Genomic DNA, 22,389 nt, shown 5'->3' with positions numbered 1-22,389 from the left:
GGTGTGTGTCTTTCCAAATCATGTCCAATCAATTGTATTTACCACAGAGGAACTCCAATGAAGTTTTAGCATCATCTCAAGTATGATCAATGGAAAATGATGCACCTGAGCTTAATTTTGAGTCTCATAGCAGAGGGTCTAAATACTTATGTAAATAATGTGTTTCTGTTTTTTATTTGTAATACATTTGCAACAATTTAAAAAAAAATGTTTTTGCTTTGTCATTATGGGGTAATGTGTGGGAAGATTGATGAGGAAAATTGTTTATTTAATCCATTTCATAATAAGGCTGTAACTTAACAAAATGTGGAAAAAGGGAAGTGGTCTGAACACTTTTCGAATGCACTGTATATTTTCCACACATACATTTAAGAATATAGAATATCACCATATTTCACTGTTTATATAATGACAATGGTTTCATCTCCTTTTGTCTTCATAAAGGCACAGGCATGATTTCAGGAACAGTGGAAGATAATCTGAAGTACCTAGTCAACGGGTCCCTGAGCCACAGTTTCATCGATGCCAGCTTCAGTTTCTTTGAAACCTTGAGTGTTACAGATAAACTGAATGCTAAGGCCAACTACAAAATTGAAGCCTCAAGTCCTCTGGGCCTGCAGACCTTTCTGTACTACTCAGCAATGTCAGAATCCACTTCTGAAGAGGTCACAGGGGATGGTAGCTTGGATGGAAACATCAGAGTGGGCTCATGGAAAGCCGACTCCACCTACAGACATAACTATGCCATTCGCCCCCTCGATAGAGAAGGAAGAGGAGAGTCCAACCTGCAGGTGAACTCCCCACTTATCCAGGCTCAGAACATGATCAAGGGAGTGTATGCCAATGACGAGTTGTCCATTGTGTCCAGAACCAATGTGCAGGACGATGCTCTCAAGCATGTGGCAGAGCTCAAGTACAAGGATGGCCAACTATCTCTGAAGTGTGATGCTGTTTCCAATGCCCTGGGCAATATACTTAAGAACAAAGTTGAACTTGGAATCTCCAGTGAGGTAATCATTCTGAGAGTTGAGTCCCAGGCTGATGATGCAACAAACCAGGCTTACTCCCTTCTCACAGGTTCCCTGAATATGGACGGTCTTGAAGTCAACTCTGAAGGCTCCCTTACCGTTAAAGGTGGCCGTGGATTGCATAAGGCCACTGTGACAGTGAACAGAAATGGCCTGGTTACCAGTGGCACCAACAGCCTGCAGTGCAGTCCATTGACGTTTGAGAACATCTACAATGGGGGCATAGATAGTAGTGGAGCCTCCCTGACCTCCACGACCAAAGGAATGGCTGAAGACAGTAGAGCCGAGCTAAGCTTCGTGGGCAGAATATCAAGTACTGAGGCTTCTTTAGGCAGTGCCTTCAGAGGCAACGCCTATGATTCAAACGCAAGAAGTACAACAAACCTGGTATTGAACAGGCGGGGTTTAATCTTCTCCAACAACATGAAGGGATCTCTGCAGAACATGAAGACAGAAAACACCCATAGTCTGACTCTCACATTATGGACCCTGGCCTTCCGTTCTAAGACAGACAACTTAATCTGTGAGGACGCCTCCTACAAGCATGATATAAAGGTTGACGTAAAGCCTTTTGTTACCTCCATTGACATGAAAAATTATCTCAAGCTCTTTGACGTCCATATGAACAATGAAGGCCAGGTAAAAATGGAGCCTACCAAGCTGGACCTGAGTGGAAGTTTAAGAGGAGCCTACGGAGACAAACATGAGCTCAGACACACTTATGAAATAAACTATGCTGACCTAGCTGGCACTCTGAAGTGTAGTACAACTGGGAAGATAATGGATGCACAGATGAGCCACAACTGTGAAATTGAGATTGCAGGACTGACCTCCAAGTCTAACTGTGAAGCAAGGATAAACTCAGAATCATTACGTTTTGTCAGCACTATTCGCACCTTGGCACTGCCATTTAGTGTCACTGTCAATGCCATAATCAACAGTGATGGTGAGGTGGACCTGTTTGGGAAGCACACTGGGCAGCTCTACAGCAAATTGCTTGTGAAAGCAGAGCCTCTTGCACTTGCTTACTCACATGACTGCCGGGCCACAACCACACATATGCTGGAGAGTTGGGAATCTTCTGCTCACCTGGATAACAAGTTTGATGGTCTTCTAACACCCAGTGAACAGTCATTAACCTGGAAAACTAAATCCAAGTTTGACAACCACGCTTATAATCAAGACGTCAGCACTTACAACAATGCTCAGATGCTTGGAATTGAGTTTGAGGGAATAGTATCTACAAACCTTTTAAACGAGGCTGGAGAGGGTGGAGACAAAAGGTCAGAGAAGGAAAACCAAGAATTCAGTGTCTCCGGTTTCCTGAAGTATGACAAGAACAGTAACTCACATATCATCAAGCTTCCCTTCATTAAAAGCTTTCCTGCTGCTTTTGATCTTCTCAAGACTACTGTTGTCAGTGCTCTGGAGGCCATGCAACAATATATCATCAGCTTAGACATTAACCAGCTAATTGGTGGGCTAAGAGTCCATTTGGACAATCTGCCGCAGCAAGTCAGTGACTTCATGACAGGGATTGATTTGGAGAACAAAGTGAATGATGTGAAAGAGAAACTGATTATTTTGACACAAGAGTATGCTGTGACACTGGAAGACTTGGAAGCCTCTGTGGAGAATCTTAAGGTGAACATTGAAAAAACACTGATTGATATTGCAACCAAAATCAGTGAACTGATTGCAACAGTCAGGGGCAGCATTGACAGCGGAGACTTGTCAGACGCCATTTCAAATGTCCTCTCACAAATTAGAAATATGCTGAAGGATGTTGATTACCATTTTAATATCAGAGAGACAATTGTCAGAGTCATTGATGCAATTGAGGATGTCATCAGACAGATTGATCTTCAGAAGCTAGGAGACAGCAGTGTTGCCTGGTTGGGGGACATTGATAGTAGATTTAGAATCAAAGAAAAACTTCAAGATAAAATTAGTGAATTGAAACAGGTTATCGAGACCTTTGATGTCACAATGTTTTTCCAGGATCTGAGGGATTACACCCTCTCAATCAACTTTGACTTTGCTAAATATGTGGAGCAGCTAACTGCTAAGATTCCCACTGAGCAGATGGCCAGGGTCCTTGACTCTATAAAGGATGTGATTGTCAACTGGATTGAAGAATATGAAATTGCAGACAAAATCAATGCTATGTATTCTTATATCAGAGATCTGCTTCTCAGGTATGAGTTTGACAAGAGATTTGAAGTATTCATGGATCAGACTGTAGTACTCATCAAGGAATTCCGAATCCAAGAAACTGTGCAATCACTGGTTGATGCTTTGAAATCTATAGATGTTGAAGTCATGTATGACAAAGTTATGCAACTACTGGACGGGTCTGTAAATCAGTTCAAATCAATTGACTTCAAGCAAAGTATTGATGAGCTAAAGGAATACATTTGCTCAGTCATCAAGACTATAAAGGAATTTGATTACAATGTGTTTGTTGATGATGCTAACCAGAAGATCAGTGAACTAACAAGTTATGTTAATAATCAGATTGAAGCCTATGGAATTGCACAAAAAATAGAGGCCTCCAGAGAATTTGTTAGAAAGATCCAGGGTTCTATCTTCAAATACTTGGAACAACTCAAAGAGACAAGAATTGCAGAAGTCGTGAAGATGATGAAAGATGTGATTGACACTACAGCCTTCAACGATATAAAGACAGTTGTACAGCAAGCCCTTCAAGACATGAGAGATAGAGTTGATGGCATGAACATTAGAGAGGAGATACTCATCTATCTGCAAAGAGCAAGTGACTCCTATACCAACATGGTTGCCTACATTTCTGTTCAGTTCAACAAACTGATTGAGGAAATCCGCAGGGTGGTTGAGGACCAAGATATATTAAACCAGATCAGTCAGGCTGTGGATGGTGTTCTGGATGCACTGAAGACAGCAGAGGTTGTGATTCCCTCTTTTGTAGTGCCTCTCACTGACCTCGTCATTCCCGCCATCCAAATCAACCTGAACAGGCTGCAGGACATAAGCATTCCGGCTCAAATCTCAGTCCCTGAGTTCACCATCCTGAGTTTTTACACTGTCCCAGCCATGAACATAGATTTTGAGGAAATCAAAGAAAAAATAATTGCATTCATTGACCAAGTAAGAGAATATGAGGTTCCAATGCCTCCACCCGAGGCCATCTTTGGAGACTTGAGAGCACTTTACTTATCCGACCTCCCAGACTTGACCTTCCCAGAAATAACTATTTTAGAGATCAAGTTTCCAGCCATCAACCTCCCAAAGTTGAATCTGGAGAACTTTGAAATCACAATGCTTCCAATTCCGGAGTTCAAGTTCCCTCAGGTCCACAGTGAAGTTCAAATTCCTGCTTTTGGCAAGCTCTATGGCGAGTTTAGAGTGAACTCCCCCCATTACACTCTTGTGACAGTAGCCTCATTAGAGAACTCAACAACAATTAATTTGAATAGAGATGCACCAGAGACTTCCAAGTTCACAGCCACGCTTACTTCTCAGGCCAAATCAGCCTTTGAATTCCTTGACTACTCCTTGGATGCCACTGCTCGTCTAGAAGCTTCTCAGATGGAAACATTGGTGTTTACTGAGACTGTGAATGTCACCCACATGGTCTTCTCTATAGATCACGAGGGATCACTGACTTTCAGCGCACCCTCTGCAGAAGCAACAGCAAAGACCAATGCTAAGGCCACTACTGAGATGTACACAGCTGATCTGGTGAACAACATTGCACTGTCCCTAAAGAGTGGAATTTCTGCATCAATAGACACTACCTACAGCCACAACTTGAACATCCCAGCTGTTGAAACATCAAGCCAAGCCACCATGACCCAGACTGCAGCAGCCAGTCTTGAATCTGGTATTATTTCTGTGACTGTTGGAAATGAAGGAAGTGGAAAGTGGTCCATTCAAGACTACTCAGATGAAGGCACACACAAAAACAATCTAGAATTCAACATCAATGTTATCACTGCGAAATTAACCTTTGTTGGAGAAACTGAAAGCAAGGTCTTGAAAATGAAACAAACCATGAATGCTGAATCTGTCATTTTCAGCCACTTCACTGTTGATGCCAGGGCTGAGACAGAACTTCCTTTCGTCAAGAGCAGTATTGCGGTTTTAAATGGAGATGCCCATGTGGGAGACCTAAAGATTGCACTCACAGCCTCCCACAATGCAGAGCTTATGGGAAGAATGAGTGGAACCATATCTAACACTTTGGAATTTTTGGTCCATCCTTTTGAGATTGTCCTAGATTGCAAAAACGAAGGAAATTCAAAGGTTATCTTCCCATTGAAACTCACAGGAAAGTTTGATCTCCAAAATGAATTTGGTGTGATACTTAACTCTGAAATGCAGCACGCCTGCTGGGCTGGCTTAGCTCGATTCAATCAGTACAAGTACTATCATAATTTCACCATGGACAACAATCAGAAAGACATTGGAATCTATGCAGCAATGAACGGTGAAGCCAATGTTGACTTTTTGACCGTTCCCCTCACCATCCCTGAGATGACAGTGCCTTATCTTAGATTGAAAACACCTCACATTCAAGAACTTTCTCTTTGGGAGCATGCTGGCCTCAAGGAACTTCTAACCACCCCTAGGCAATCATTTGAAATGAACCTAAAGCTTCAGTATCAGAAGAACCCTGACATGCACACCATTGATTATGACCTACATCCCTTCTACAGTGCAATTAGTAATTTAGACATTTTTAGGGCTCACTTTGAGTTAGGGAGAAACAAACTTGTAAACCTTCTGACGACCTCTTACAATGAAGCCAAGACACATTTTGACAAATATAAGATTGACACATCCAACCAACCTCCCAGGTTCGTCACAGTCCCTGGATACAAAATACCCATCCTGAATATTGAAGTCTCTAGCTTCAGAGCAGAGTTACCTGCATTTGGCTTTTTCATCCCTAAGGAGGTCAGTACACCAGGTTTTAAAGTTCCAACAATGGGTTTTTCTGTGCCATCTTATACCCTGGTGCTGCCATCTCTGGAGCTGCCAGTCTTACGTATTCCTGAGACATTGAGTGAGCTGACCCTTCCTTCATTCACACTACCTGCCATTCAGAACAACATCATGATCCCTGCCATGGGCAACATGACATGCGATTTCTCTTTCAAGTCCACTGTGATTACCCTGACTGCTAATGTAGGCCTCTATAACCAGTCTGACATTGTTGCCCGATTCGGAGCTTCCTCAACTTCTGTGTTTGATATTCTAAAAGGTAAACTTGACGGGTCTACCAGCCTGACAAGGTCAAGGGGTTTAAAACTTGCCACTGCTCTGTCCTGGGAGCACCAGAACATAGAAGGCAGCCACGACTGTACTGTTAGTCTCTCTAAAAGGAACATGGAAGCTTTTCTGGCAACTGTTGCAAGAGTCAACCTTCCCTTTGTGAGTCTGGAATTGAGTCAGGAACTTCTTGGAAATACCAAGACCAAACCAAATGTAGCCTCCAAGATTAAACTAAAATACATGCTTAATATGCCACTGATTGAGGCTGTAGGCAAGGGGAACATTGATCAAAACATGGCATTGGAGGGACTTACATCTTATGTCTCACTGGAGACCTCTACCAAAGGAAAAACTGACATAACAGTAAAAAGGATGGTTTACTATGGCGCTATAGACAACGAGGCTAACATTTACCTAAATGCAAATGGCTTGCGATCCACAGTGAAAACTGACCTAGACTCCAACCTTGTTTACGATAAGGTTACCATATTGAATCTGAACATCAATAACAACCTAGCTCTTGAGGCATCTCTGAGGCGTGTGTATGCAACTTTGAATTGCACCTGCAACAATATGGTTAACATTGTTTGGGCAGGGTTTGATACAAATGGGAAGCACTCTGTTAAAGCAAACTTAGACTTTGTTCCTCTAACAACGCTGACAGCTAAGGTAAACATTGATGCAACCCAGCCATTTGATTACATGGATCTTCCGGGTGATGCAGGAGTGGATCAGAAATATTATCTTTCCATCACTGCAGATAAGCAGACATTCAGCTGGAGTGGCAGAGAGCAACTTGCTTCTGTTATACATTCCTGTGACTTACTTCTGTCAAATGATGAGGCTGAAGTGAAGATAGATATTGCTGAATCTGTGGAAGGATCTCTTGCTTTCCTGAAGTCTGTCCGGCTCCCTGTCTACCAGAAGACTATTTGGGATGTGCTTAAGTTAGAGCAGGTCTCCAGAATGGATGAAATGCAATTCCTCAATCTGTCCACGACTGTAGTTTACACAAAGAACAAAGAGGGAATAATTTTCACTTTACCATCCAAATTATTTGAGAATGGGGTCACCTTCAATATCCCAGAATTGACACTAGCAGTGCCTAGCTGGGTGAAAGAGATCCCAAAGGCTGTAAGGACGATTGACATGCGATTCCAAAATATTGATCTCCCAGATCAGGTCTCAGTGCCACCTGTCATCGATGTTCCAGCTTTCGATGTACCCTTCACCACTCTCCATGTGCCAGCCTTCTCAATTGATTTGAAGAATTTGGAGATCCCTACGATGATAAGCACCACTGGCTTTGACATCTTGCTGCCTGGTCTGCCCAAGGTGGAAATTCCCAGTTTTGATATTGATACAGAGTTTCTACAGAACAGAATGTCCTTCCTGTCAGTGAAGCTGCGACAGTATGAAATCACTATCTCATCATTTACCTTCCCCAAGTCCATTACCATTGGTGAGCACACCATTCATTTGGATGAGATTGCTAGTCAGATTTCCAACTTTGAAATGCCAACCATTACCATCCCAGAACAGAAGATTGAAATCCCTGAAATCTCCCTGAACTTGCCTGTAAGTGTGTTTATCCCAGCCTTCGGTGCCCTCTCCACCACTGTGAAGGTGTTATCCCCAATTTACAATGTGACATCAACTGCAAACCTGGAAAACAAGGAGTCCAACGTTGTCACTTCACTGAAGTCCATCTGTACCTCCACTATGATCTTCCTGGAGTATGACCTCGATGGTAAGATTTGAAAAATTTACTTTAGATTACTTTCTCCAAGTACTTTCAGGTTTACATTTATTTTTGTATATTTGTCCCTGCAGCCACCGCCACTCTTCGTTTTGAAAAAGGAGCAGTCCGCATGAATGGGAAATGCAACTTAGTTCACAGTGACATAAATGTCGACTGGCAGCATGTCTTCTCACAAAATCTCAGGTAAAATATGTTATGAAAGTAAGACTGATGCTTTCGAAAATACAATGCTACCAAATAATAAGATAACAACATATTTTTCTGATTTAAATGTAATCTCTTTTCTTAGGATGAAACGGCAAGCCTCTCCTGATGCTATGTAAGTACCACAAGATAATTAGATGTTTTATTTTACTAGGCAAGTGAGTTAAGAACAAATTCTTATTTACAATGATGGCCTACCGGGGAACAGCCTTGTTCAGGGGCAGAACGGGGAACCTGGGCAACCTTTCGGTTACTGGCCCAACACTCTAACCACTAGGCGACCTGCCGCCCCAGACATCCTGTACATTTCTACCTTTCAGCCCAGATTTTCAGCCCAGATTTTCCCCAACAGACAGATCATAATCGCATAAAAATCTAACCAAGTGTCCTTTATCTTTCAGTGTATCTCGTCATACTTTGAATGTGGATATCACCAGCCCAACCTTTGTTGATGTGAGCTTCCGCTATGCTTCCCGCAAGGATGGCATCACCAATTCCATGGCTTCCCCATCTATTGGTTTCCTCGGATTCCTTTTTACTTGGAGGTCACCTTCACAGGTGTACGGAAAAGTGTTCAGTCGCTACCTGGTAAGACACATCTGAATTCTTTGAACTTTTTTTATATGCATACTACACACCTCTGCCTATGAATTGTCAAACTGAAAGCTTAGAGTATTCAAGATGTTATTTTCTATGGACACAATACATAGCTTTATTTGTTGTTGCCTTAATCAGTGTTTATACTGAAGGAATGAGACAAACAATTCTAATCCCCTCTTACTTGTTCCTTATCCATCCAGTCTACCCCTGATAAGGATACGGACATTGTGAGTGTCAAAGCCACTCTGAAGAGCTCTGAGAAGTTGAGTTTCCAGGTTGCCTGGAACATGGATACCATGCATTACACCATCGAAGGGCTCAAAGAGCGGATGCCTGCCATCACAGATGCGCTGCTCAAATTCATAAACAAGTATCACACAGCTCACTTTGGCTTCAGTGTAAACCGTGCCTCCATTAAGCTGAAGAACTCTGTCTCCAACATCATTGAGAGAGCCTATCATGAGGTCCCATTGGGTTTTGATACACTACAGAATTCTATGAGAGAGATGTTTAGGAATGCAGCTGACAGTATACCGTCTATCGACATCACTGAACTGCTTAACAGTGTTCTTACGTTCTTGCGTGAGACTAATTTTGCTCTGCCCGGAATAGAGGAGAGACTTTCTGGACAGGAGCTCTACGAGAGGGCCAGTCGCTCTGTGTCTGCAACCATTGACCGGGCTGCCCAAAGGTTCTCAAATCTCATGGAGACCATAACTGATATAATTGAAAGTTTCATTAAAGGTGTTCAGTTCACAATCCCTGGTAGCAATGTAGTTGTCAACGGAAACAAGATTGTTGCCAACCTGAGGTCTGCCATGAGTGCCATCCAGGATGAGATGACCAAGGTAGTGAGACACTTGGAGGACGTGAGTCTGGAGGAGCTGATCCAGGAAGTTCATGATCTCCTGCAGCTATGTTTCCAGAGGGCAGCAGAGTTCCTTGCCTCTCTGAAGACACAAGACCTGAAGGAAATTTTGCGTTCTCTTGAGCGTGACATGCACGTGACAAAATCTGAAGCTGGTGAGTACAAAGATACTGCCAAAATAAAGATCCAGGAAATCTATAACGAGGTGACAGTGGATCGTGTGAACAATGACCTCAAGGAGCTTGTCGATTTTTTTCAGTCTCACTTTTATGGGGGACTCAATGAATTTATTGATCTAATGGAGCAGGCATCGCAGAACACAGCTCCATACATAAGAGTAACATTGAAAAAGATGGACATTGATGTTCCCCTTCCCTTCTTTTGGAAGTCTTTCAGTGAGTGGCCAACACAGATCAGGCAGTGAGTGAGCGAGCAATGCTTATTACCACCACTTGAATAAGAACAGCTAACTAAATATACTTTTCTATATGAAAAGAAAACACTATACTAAGCACAGGAGGTTGGTGGCACCTTTATTGAGGGGAACGGGCTTGTGGTAATGGCTGGAGCGGAATCATTGGAATGGTATCAAATACACCAAACACATGGTTTCTGTAATTAATGCTATTCCATATGCTTCATTCCGGCCATTATTATGAGGCATTCTCCCGTCAGCAGCCTCCTGTGATACTAACATATACTTTATGTTTGGGCCGTGACTTTGCTATGTGGAAAACAAAAAAATATTATTCTAATACATATACATTATATTTGAGCTGTTATTATATATCACTGTGTTTCATTTTTAAAAGAGCTCGTTTTAAAAAAAATGCCTGAACAATCATATTTTTGATGACCATGTTAATTGAGACAATAAAGGGAATTTTTACAAGTATGGTCAACAACACATTTAATATGAGTTATTTCAAGTGAGATTCTTACATCCCAACAAATTAAGGAAGATGGTTCACACACATAAAGTAAAGACTCCAGACTCTTCTTTTGTTCGAGCTCAAGTTAAAACCGTGTGGCCTTTAGATGGCAGGGTAGTCCAACTCATTGGAATACTTCTGGTTTTAGAATTCCAACTCTCTACTAAGAAAGCTAAAAACCTTTGTTTGCTACAGATGTTGGATCTTAATTTGATCACTCTTCGGTTGCTGAAAAACTTCCTGCACTGTAGGAAATGCAGATGAGCTTCGTGATTTACATAAATTAACTGAAAACCCGCACTAATACACGGCTATATTAACAGTATTGCACTTTTCATGTAGTCTAATTTTGGCCAGCTTATATCCTAACCACCGATCAAGCAACATTATGGACTAAACGTTCAACTCCTGTTGCTGCGGGATGATTTCACTGAGACAATACAGGTCAAATTAAGATCCTACATCTGTAGGTCCAGTTATTCACCCTTCACCCTGCCTCTTCTCTCCATTTTGCCCTCCCTTCTTTCTCACTCCCAATATCCCATACAGCCTCTTGCTCTCTTTCATAATGTGTGCCACATTCCCCCTGCTTATTTCCCCTGGTTACCTGGTTGGACACTTAATGCTCCCCACTGCTATTTCATATACTCTATCAAAGAGGGGCCCATAACAAATGTTGCTAAGCTTGGTGGCTGTCATCTGTTTGGAATTCAGGGCTGTGATGGTTGCAAGTGAAAACTGTTTTTCCCACAGTAGTCTATCAAAAAGTGTTGTGTTTGAGCTTTGCTCAAAAATATATAAAATATCAAAATGTAGAAATGTATTATATCTCATAAATAACTAACATAAGAATAAAAAAGATTAAAGATCATTGTTGGAACGTGGAGTCAGAAAGGACGTTGGCTTCATGTATTACTTCATTATGAGCAATCTCCTTCAGATTAAAGTGACTAAGTCACATGTCCAGCTTGGACAAGTATCTGTATGAGTTTCATGTTCATTTCAGAAAATGTAAAAAATGAAAAGTTCAGTGTGGCTTTATTTTTAGGAGCAATCATACATCATATTTCTTTAAATATTCATAGCAGTCAACAAATGAGGATGTGTTTTGGTGTTGGACGGTAGTAAATTAGTTTTTTTGTCATTTATTTCTATGAAAACATAGAAGTTGGACAGTCAAATATGGAGTTATACAGTTGTACACACCATTTTTTTTGTCATTTATTTCTATGAAAACATAGAAGTTGGACAGTCAAATATGGAGTTATACAGTTGTACACACCATTTTTTTCCTTTTCAATCCCACCCGCTGCTCTCTCCCCGACCCCAAAAATGAAAGAAAAAAACATTACACCCTCATCCTTACCATCCAATACCTAATTTATTTTTACATTGTCATACAAACACGATCACACACAATTACGTCTCTGGCAAATCAAATCAAATCAAATTGTATTAGTCACATGCGCCAAATACAACAGGTGTAGACCTTACAGTGAAATGCTTACTTACGAGCACCTAACCAACAGTGCAGTTTCAAAAAATACAGATAAGAATAAGAGATTACAAGTAATTAAAGAGCAGCCGTAAAAAATAACAATATATACAGGGGGGTGCCGGTACAGAGTCAATGTGCGGAGGCACCGGTTAGTTGAGGTAGTATGTACAGGTAGGTATCAGACAATCATGGAACTGAATCATACTGTATGTCCGCAGGTTACCTGGGCACCTACTGGCCTGCCAAGATGGTGCCACTGTAGCCTGCAGGTAGCCAAACTTAACTGACAAGGTAGTCTCTATAACACAAGCCATTGCTCAGATGTTAAAGTGACTTCAGAGGTCATTAATAGGATTTCCTATTGTTGAATACCCCTGAATTGGATTACTGCCAGCCATGAGTAATCTCATCTCTGTGAAGGAGTAACAAGGCTGCGAAAGAAAACAAAATGTCTGTGATTTACGAGGTGCGTAAAAGGCAATAAAACATCCACTGTGAAACCCCCACCCCTTTCCCATAATATTCCTCCTGCACATTGCCAGCTGTGTGTTGAACTGGACAGTGATAAAACTCATATGACTTATTGTAAATTCTTGCAATGTTTCATCTCTGACCTTCAAGATCAGATGCAGCCTTGCTCCTGAGAGACTTTGTCATTAGCACCTTGCATCAGGATTGTACTAGTCAAAAGGTCAGTTTTCTTTCCATTAGGGCCTTGATGAAGACACACTGGCTACATAAAAAAGACACCAACGCCAGCCAGTAGCTTTCCTCTCACACCTGTTGACACCCTTCGCTCTTTGAAATTAAAAGGTTTTCCTTAAGTCAATCTGAGTTGACCTAATATAAACTTCACATAAAGGCAAATAAAAACACTATTCTGCCACTCTGAAATATTATGTCACGATACTCATGATAATTGTGTGCAAAAGTAAAGTACCGCCTACCTTACTAAGAAGGATGCCCCCAAGAACAAATCTGCAAATGGAAGAGAGGCCCCACTGGGCACACCACGTCATTTCAACATGGACATTTGGGTATTATTTGGAGACGTTGATCAATGACATTTCAACCTTTATTCACCCACTCAAAAAGACAGCCAGAAGGTTGTTGAATTCCCAATGTGTTACTACTATTCTTTCAACCATCTAATAGCACAAGCAAATTCCAATAAAAAAATGTCGGATTTTGGTTTAGTTGTCATCAACATGTGCTATCACTGCATTTTCAACCATTTAAAAGCACAACAAAGCCCTGGATCAGATCAAGCGTTAACAAGAAATAGCTGCTGCTTTGGCAGTGTCGGAGGTAGAGCTGTCAAATCAAAGTGGTTTCTCGTGTGATCATAGTTACAAAGCCACACCCGTCCCACTCATGTTAGAAGTTCAGAATGAGAAAGTGTAGGCTATATAGAAATAAGGACACTTAAATTTCGAAATCATCAAAATAGAGGAATTCTATCAGCCTAATTGAGGTGTAGATTACATCACATGTGCTAGTGTTCGAACTTGTAAACAAAGCTGATTTCTGTTAATGTCACACTTTATGTATAATGCCGGGAGCCGCTTGTGGATTTGACAGCTCTACGTAGGTCCACCTCAGACACTGCCAAAACAACCACTATTCAGGTGTTGGCTAGTGCAGATCTGATACAATCTAGCCCAAGGTTCAAATGGGAATACAATGTCAGATATTTTGTATTTTACAACAATTTAATGTCACTGTACTTTGTCTAATAGCACAACCAAAATGGCCTGGATTGCAATTGAAATTACATTAAAAGTACATAGTGCAAGGGATTCTGCTCATATTATTAAAGCAGTTGTGAAGATCTCCACAGACCTGTGACCTTTGCATGCTATCTTGAGCATGTATACTTTCTATTATTACATAAGCAGATATTTACAGTTGAAGTCGGAAGTTTACATACACCTTAGCCAAATACATTTAAACTCAGTTTTTCACAATTCCTGACATTTAATCCTTCTAAAAATGCCCTGTCTTAGGTCAGTTAGGATCACCACTTTATTTTAAGAATGTGAAATGTCAGAATAATAAGAGAGAATGATTTAGTTCAGCTTTTATTTATTTCATCGCATTCCCAGTGGGTCAGAAGTTTACATACACTCAATTAGTATTTGGTAGCACTGCCTTTAATTGTTTAACTTAGGTCAAACGTTTCGGTTAGCCTTCCACAAGCTTCCCACAATAAGTTGGGTGAGTTTTGGCCCATTCCTCCTGACAGAGCTGGTGTAACTGAGTCAGGTCTGTAGGCCTCCTTGCTCGCACACGCTTTTTCAGTTCAGCCCAAAACAGTTCTATAGGATTGAGGTCAGGGCTTTGTGATGGCCACTCCAGTACCTTGACTTTGTTGTCCTTAAGCCATTTTGCCACAACTTTGGAAGTATGCTTGGGGTTATTGTCCATTTGGAAGACCCATTTGCGACCAAGCTTTAACTTTATGACTGATGTCTTGAAATGTTGCTTCAATATATCCACATTTTTTCCTTCCTCATGAATGTCATCGATTTTGTGAAGCGCACCAGTCCCTCCTGCAAAAAATCACCCCCACAACATGATGCTGCTACCCCTGTGCTTCACGTTTGGGATGGTGTTCTTCGGCTTGCAAGTCTCCCCCTTTTTCCTCCAAACATAACAATGGTCATTATGGCCAAACAGTTCTATTTTTGTTTCATCAGACCAGAGGACATCCAAAAAGTAGGATCTTTGTCCCCATGCACAGTTGCAAACCGTAGTCTGGCTTTTTTATGGCGGTTTTGGAGCAGTGGCTTCTTCCTTGCTGAGCGGCCTTTCAGGTTATGTCAAAATAGGACTTGTTTTACTGTGGATAAAGATACTTTTGTACCCGTTTCCTCCAGCATCTTCACAAGGTCCTTTGCTGTTGTTCTGGGATTGATTTGCACTTTTGGCACCAAAGTAGGTTCTTCTCTAGGAGACAGAATGCGTCTCCTTCCTGAGCGGTATGACGGCTGCGTGGTCCCATGGTGTTTATACTTGCGTACTATTGTTTGTACAGATGAACATGGTACCTTCAGGCATTTGGAAAATGCTCCCAAGGATGAACCAGACTTGTAGAGGTCTACAATTTTTTTCTGAGGCCTTGGCTGATTTCTTTTGATTTTCCCATGATGTCAAGAAAAGAGGTACTGTGTTTGAAGGTAGGCCTTGAAATACATCCACAGGTACACCTCCAATTGACTGAAATTATGTCAATTAGCCTATCAGAAGCTTCTAAAGCCATGACCTCATTTTCTGGAATTTTCCAAGCTATTTAAAGGCACAGTCAACTTAGTGTATGTAAACTTCTAACCCACTGGAATTGTGATACAGTGAAGTGAAATAATCTGTCTGTAAACAATTGTTGGAAAATGACTTGTGTCATGCACAAAGTAGATGTCCTAACTGACTTGCCAAAACCATAGGTTGTTTACAAGACATTTGTGGAGTGGTTGAAAAATGAGTTTTAATGACTCCAACCTAAGTGTATGTAAACTTCCGACTTCAACTGTATAGTTACAGCAACCTCAAAATGTGGCCATGGATGTGTTACTCATTTTAAGTTTGAGTAAATGACGAGTTTAATTCAAAAACGCTATATATCCATTTTCAGAAGTATTGGTAAATTAGCTTTTATTGTTTAAAGAAATTATGAAAGTGATTGGTGTGTTTTATCATTATCTAATCATGGCATGGGGTTGTTCAATCACAGACATGCATTTGTTTCAAATCTATCACTTGATTGTTTCATTTGAGAGAGATCATGTTTTTTTTGCAAAATGCTATATCCTCCTCAGTCTCAGAGAAGTATAAGTAAGTAGTACTGCTAGGTTTTGCACAGTCAAATATGACAAATAACAACTTTTACATTAATAAAGACCTGTACAAATTATACATTTGTGAGTGACATTGGTATTTTAAAAAAATATGCATTTGACATTTTAGTCATTTAGCACATGCTCTTATCCAGAGCAACTTACAGTAAGTTTATTCAAACCTCTAAAGGATCTGAACCTTTTTTTAAATTTTCACCTAAAATGACATAAATCTAACTCCCTGTAGTTCAGGACCTGAAGCAAAAATATGCATATTCTTGATACCATTTGAAAGGAAACCCTTTGAAGTTTGTGGAAATGTGAAATTAATGTAGGAGAATATAACACATTAGATCTGGTAAAAGATAATACAAAGAAAAAAACATGCATTCTTGTTTTTGTTTTTGTACAATCATCTTTTAAATGCAAGAGAAAGGCCATAAAGTATTATTCCATTATTCCAGGCGCAATTTAGATTTTTGGCCACTAGGTGGCAGCAGTGTTTGTGCAAAGTTTAGACTGATCCAATGTACCATTGCATATCTGTTCAAAATGTTGTATCAAGTTCACAATTGTGGACTCTCCTCAAACAATAGAATGGTATTTGTTCACTGTAATAGCTACTGTAAATTGGACAGTGCAGTTAGATTAACAAGATTGTAAGCTTTCTGCCCATATCAGATATGTCTAAGTCCTGGGAAAAAATGGTGTTACTTACAACCTCATGCTAATCACATTAGCCTATGTTATCTCAACCGTCCTGCGGGTTAATGCTATTCAAATGTGATATTTGGTTGCGTTGACAACATTAATAATTGATATGTTGGATTCACGTCTCCATTTCAACCACAAAAAATCTAAGTTAAAGAATAGGACTAAATCAAATCAAACTTTAAAAGCATTTTGAATAAAGTTTAATTAAATTTTGTGCTATGCTTTATCTTAGATTTTTGGTTGAGTTGGAGTCATGAATCCAGCATATTAATTATTAAATTGAAGATTAGATATGTAATCTACCAATGCTTGAAAACCTATGCCGATATGTAGGATATTGTCAATTTTTTGTTGAACCTTGGGTTGAATTGAAGCAATAGCTGTTAATGACTTCACAAATGCTACATATGCCTAGTATCATTGACGATATATGACGTATTGTCACGTATACTTCCTCCCCTCCTTGATTATCTTCCCTATATCTGTCACTCCCCTTGGTTCTTTCCTCAGGTGTTATTGATTCTGTTTCATGTCGGTGCGTTGTTTGTGTTTCGTGTTTATTATTTTATTTATGAAAACACTCACTCCCTGTACTTGCTTCCCGACTCTCAATGCACTCATTACACGTATAAAGTATGATTACATTTCATTTGCTCTGTTAAGCCTACTCTTTAAATGACTTCAATAAGCAACAGTGAATATATTTAGTTATTAAGAGATCTCTCAATAATAATTCTCACGATAGCACATTGGGTAGTAGTCAGTGACAAATATCAAAGCCAAGCAGGGATGGCCTTAGTTACAACCCTGGATGGGAGACCAAAAAGATAACTGTAGATAGTTCAACTCTCCAGGAGGTTCTGCCCATCATTGATTTTTTTCTGATACTGGATATACCGTTGAAAAATCTGATATTGTTTCAAAGCTACAAATTCAACAACATTTATCTACGTTTAAAATTGGTTACCATGATGACATAATCCTGTGGTTGAAATATTAGCCTCTAAACAACATTTTCCGTTGATTACTTTTTGCATATCCAACATATTTTCCACATAGATTCTACGTCACAAAACGTTGACAAATTACGTTGAAACAACGTTTATTCAACCAGTTTGTGCTCAGTGGGGCACCTCTGGCAGCAGGAGAGGGACATCCACCACCTGGGAGGAGGAGGGATTTTATTGCTACACACAAGTTGCTGATGTCCTCGCTCCTTTAGCCCTGGAGCTTAAACAGCTCCCAGCTTGTGGTTCCTAAATAATGAGGTCAGGTCTGAGAACTTTTCAGCCATCCCATCACATCACAACACACATCATACCACATAAAATCACACCACACCACATCACACCACACCGCATCAGACTACATCGCATCACGTCACATTCCGCTGGAAACAGCAGCAGCAACATCACCACCCCTTTTGCCTCCCACAGGCTGCATGTAGCCCCGCACTCCTCCTCCTCACCCCCTGCACCCTCCCATCCTGCTCTCCCTCCCTCCAGGTTTGGGAGCACATCCAAATCTATTACGCACAGGGCCTAGCTACTCTCTGAATGAACTCTTCACAGCTGGACCCAAAGGACTTGCAGGTGTCTCTGTAGGCTGCACATGACTGGCTCTCTACTCACGGTCAACAGGGGGCATCACCTTTGCTACATTAGGGATCACAGCTGGTGCAGCGTAACACTCGGCAGGAAATGTCTGACAGCAGCCCGCCAGCTTGAATCTGGGAAGTGCCCATAGAGAGAGAGGGGAGAGAGTGCGATAGAGAGAGAGAACAAGGGTTGGAAGTGGGGGGATTGGTGTTGCGTGAATGCGAAGGCCGAACAGGAAATGCTGACCAACTTTTAAATGTGCTGCTGCCCCATCTGACAAGGTGCAGGTGCAACAGCGAGTAACACACTGTGATAGTGAGCAATTTTGCTGGACTATGGATGTGATGCATGGTAGTTGTAAGCATCCTATGGTTCTTATATGTTTCTCAATCATTGCCCAGCTGCTGTTTTATGGACCTGGTCAGGCATATATCAGCCCCTACATAGTTAAAGCTCTGAAATGTGCCTAAGTGATTTAGGTGTAGCGTGTTGGCCAGATCCAACGGGTTGAGGAGAGTTTTATCTCCTCTCCCCAGAGAGAGGCTCTCTCAGTCCTGCGTGTTAACTTGTTTCCTGAAATCAAAGCACACACAGGAGCACTCACTGGAACACACACACAGACACAGACACAAGGCACAGACACACACACAAGGCATACACACACACACAAGGCATGATAATTAACCAGCATAAAATATGCTAGAAGAATGTTTGTTTATACTCCAGCTCAGAAGGTGGCAGTAATGCACCTAAACATTGTTTTGTGCACTGGCATTAATCCTCAATGAGAAAGAAGAAGACAAAGAACGAGGCTGTGTTCCAGACCGCCTACATTGCAGTCATGTTGCTTAGATTATCAAAATTCTAAATCGTACGGATGGGATTCCTGCCATATTAAACACTTCTTACATGTTTACAGAGATCTAAAACAGATGTAAATAGTCTTAGATCCATTCACATGCAATAGTAGTTTTTTAATGATCTGATTATTATGGGTGCCAGGTAGCCTAGCAGGTAAAGCTTTGGGCAAGAAACTGAAAAGGTCGCTAGTTCGAACCCCTGATCAGACAAGATGAGAAATCAGTCGATGTGCCCTTGAGCAAGGCACTTAATCCTAATTGTTCCAAGGGCGCTGGACAATAGAGCTCGACAGCTTGTAGGCTAGTCCTAAAAAACAGAAATGGTTCATTGGCCATTCCTATGGGGGAATGAATGTGGAAAGAAGGGGGTTAGCAGGCTAATGAGATCTTATAAGTTTTGTTCTATGAGATAATACCATTCAGTTAACATGAATTATGAAGCCTGTATGTTGTAATAAATACCATTTAAAATAACACAAGCATATTGCTATTACATTGTTATAACTAACTTCTTTCTAAACAGGGTTTCTCACAAACTTATAAACAGATACAGAGACCCACAGACACACCCAAGGACAGAGGGCTGACGTAAACCTTTCATAAACACTGATAAGAAAAGGGTGCTTGGGCCCGCATTTCACGAGATAATAAGACACACACACACATACCCAAGGACAGAGGGCTGACTACGCACACACAAAATCTCCTGCTTAGCTGAACATTTGGTAACAAAGAACTTTTGCTACAAGACTCAGAAGGATGACGCCCAGCTCATCAGGACCAATCTGAGAAGACAACAACCTGTCCAGAACCAACCAAAGGACCAGAACTTCCAGACTCAACCTACTTTCTGTGTTGTATAAAATGTCTATGCATTCTGTTATCTGGGCTTTTTCTGGAGGTTCTCTATGAGCTAAAGGAACGAGACCGTATACGCCTGTATCAGATATCTTTACTCATAATTAAACTGTCGCTTGTCATACAATTTATCACCTTGTCTGAATCGATCCTTGACCGGCTCACCCTTCTCCATATCCAATTATCAACAATGTGCTTGTTTTGATTAAATAAATACTTCAAAATTCACAAAAGGTTACGTTATCTGGTGAAGATGATCTGGAACGCCACCAAGACTATCAGACTGGACCAGCTGGAAGCCGGGTGAGCACAAACCACTCGTGCCCCTTCAGTGTCCATTGGTACTAGGGCATGACCGTCATCAGCGTAGCAAAACATTTCATTTCGACAAAGCATTTGGTAGGTAATCGTTGCAGTGAAAATCTTAGGAGTAATAGCTAGCTAATTAGGTAGCTAGCTGGCTATCCGATTTCCAACAACATTAGCAATATAATTAGCTAAGCAGCTCACAGTCAGGTATGTTCTATGCAATGATATAGCTAGCTGCCCAGGCTGTGACTAAAAATGTACATGTTGTCAACCAACCCAGAAACGATTCCCTAATCCCTGCTAATCCCGAATGGTCAGCTAATTTATTACACTGACTGGGTCGGTGTCAAAGGGAATGAAACGTTAAACTGATAACCAGTAGGTGAACGGTTCAGTGGCCTGTGTTCCAACATGCAATCACACAGAATTTGAATCTCAGTCAAATTGGACAATTTTCTAAAGGAAAACCTCTAGGTACAACAGATGGATGGCAAATATTAGGCTAGTTCTCTAAATAAATTAATAGGCTATTTCATATGGAGCATGTCTGATTATCTCCATAATAATGGTGGTTATTAATATCTTTGCTACAGCCATGTTCATATCCAAATGAATGAAATAACTAACATTTCATGCCTCACTCTTTTGTTAGCCTTTGACATGGGATCATCAGCAATGGAGGATAGAGATGAGGCCTTCACAGAGCACCTACACAGCTGTGGGGCTGTCACAGAGGTCCTCAAATTCGTCACCTGTAACCTACACTCTGGTAATCCCCCTAAAGTGCTTTTTCTCATCATTTCAGATGAGTCTCTTTAAAGCATTTTCTTAATTCATGGAAAATACATTATGTTATTCCTGGTTAGATTATTGTGAGATGCCTGTAGTTTTCATCCAAAAACTGTATTGGTAAATCGATTACAGCTAAGGTATGTGTATTTTGAGTGGGCTATCCCTTTAGAGTAGAGTCGTTATTATCCCCAGGGGGCATTTAATTTTGCAGCACATAGTAAAAGCACATGACAATAAATACAGTGGGGCAAAAAAGTATTTAGTCAGCCACCAATTGTGCAAGTTCTCCCACTTAAAAAGATGAGAGAGGCCTGTAATTTTCATCACAGGTACACTTCAACTATGACAGACAAAATTAGAAAAAAAATCCAGAAAATCACATTGTAGGATTTTTTATGAATTTATTTGCAAATTATGGTGGAAAATAAGTATTTGGTCACCTACAAACAAGCAAGATTTCTGGCTCTCACAGACCTGTAACTTCTTCTTTAAGAGGCTCCTCTGTCCTCCACTCGTTACGAGTGCGAAGTTGCGAGCTCACAGAACAGGGCTCCGGGCAGCCGAGCGGAAATGGAGGAAAACTCGCCTCCCTGCGGATCTGGCATCCTTTCACTCCCTCCTCTCTAAATTCTCCTCTTCTGTCTCTGCTGCTAAAGCCAATTTCTACCACTCTAAATTCCAAGCATCTGCCTCTAACCCTAGGAAGCTCTTTGCCACCTTCTCCTCCCTCCTGAATCATCCTACCCCTCCTCCCCCCTCCTCCCTCTCTGCTGATGACTTCGTCAACCATTTTGAAAAGAAGGTCGACGACATCCGATCCTCGTTTGCTAAGTCAAACGACACCGCTGGTTCTGCTCACACTGCCCTACCCTGTGCTTTGACCTCTTTCTCCCCTCTCTCTCCAGATGAAATCTCGCGTCTTGTGACGGCCGGCCGCCCAACAACCTGCCCGCTTGACCCTATCCCCTCCTCTCTTCTCCAGACCATTTCCGGAGACCTTCTCCCTTACCTCACCTCGCTCATCAACTCATCCTTGACCGCTGGCTACGTCCCTTCCGTCTTCAAGAGAGCGAGAGTTGCACCCCTTCTGAAAAAACCTACACTCGATCCCTCCGATGTCAACAACTACAGACCAGTATCCCTTCTTTCTTTTCTCTCCAAAACTCTTGAACGTGCCGTCCTTGGCCAGCTCTCCTGCTATCTCTCTTAGAATGACCTTCTTGATCCAAATCAGTCAGGTTTCAAGACTAGTCATTCAACTGAGACTGCTCTTCTCT

At 41.2% G+C, this 22,389-nt stretch overlaps 1 protein-coding gene across 2 annotated transcripts in view; it reads left to right on the top strand.

The window, feature by feature from the left end:
• LOC129813035 (apolipoprotein B-100-like) overlaps positions 1–11,521 on the top strand; it is a 36,868-nt gene extending 25,347 nt beyond the window's left edge. For both annotated transcript variants that reach the window (XM_055865171.1, XM_055865170.1), the window contains exons 25-29: positions 445–8,034; positions 8,118–8,229; positions 8,336–8,365; positions 8,652–8,838; positions 9,051–11,521. In XM_055865171.1, the coding sequence (XP_055721146.1) occupies positions 445–8,034; positions 8,118–8,229; positions 8,336–8,365; positions 8,652–8,838; positions 9,051–10,142 (9,011 nt within the window). In that variant the 3' untranslated portion in view covers positions 10,143–11,521. The remainder of the gene's footprint in view (positions 1–444; positions 8,035–8,117; positions 8,230–8,335; positions 8,366–8,651; positions 8,839–9,050) is intronic.
• The last annotated feature ends 10,868 nt before the right edge of the window (positions 11,522–22,389 follow it).

Source organism: Salvelinus fontinalis, chromosome 16 (assembly GCF_029448725.1).
Source record: "Salvelinus fontinalis isolate EN_2023a chromosome 16, ASM2944872v1, whole genome shotgun sequence".
Taxonomy (NCBI): Eukaryota; Metazoa; Chordata; class Actinopteri; order Salmoniformes; family Salmonidae; genus Salvelinus; species Salvelinus fontinalis.
Note: the sequence above shows the minus strand (reverse complement) of the source record. Positions and strands in the feature narration are given on the sequence as shown.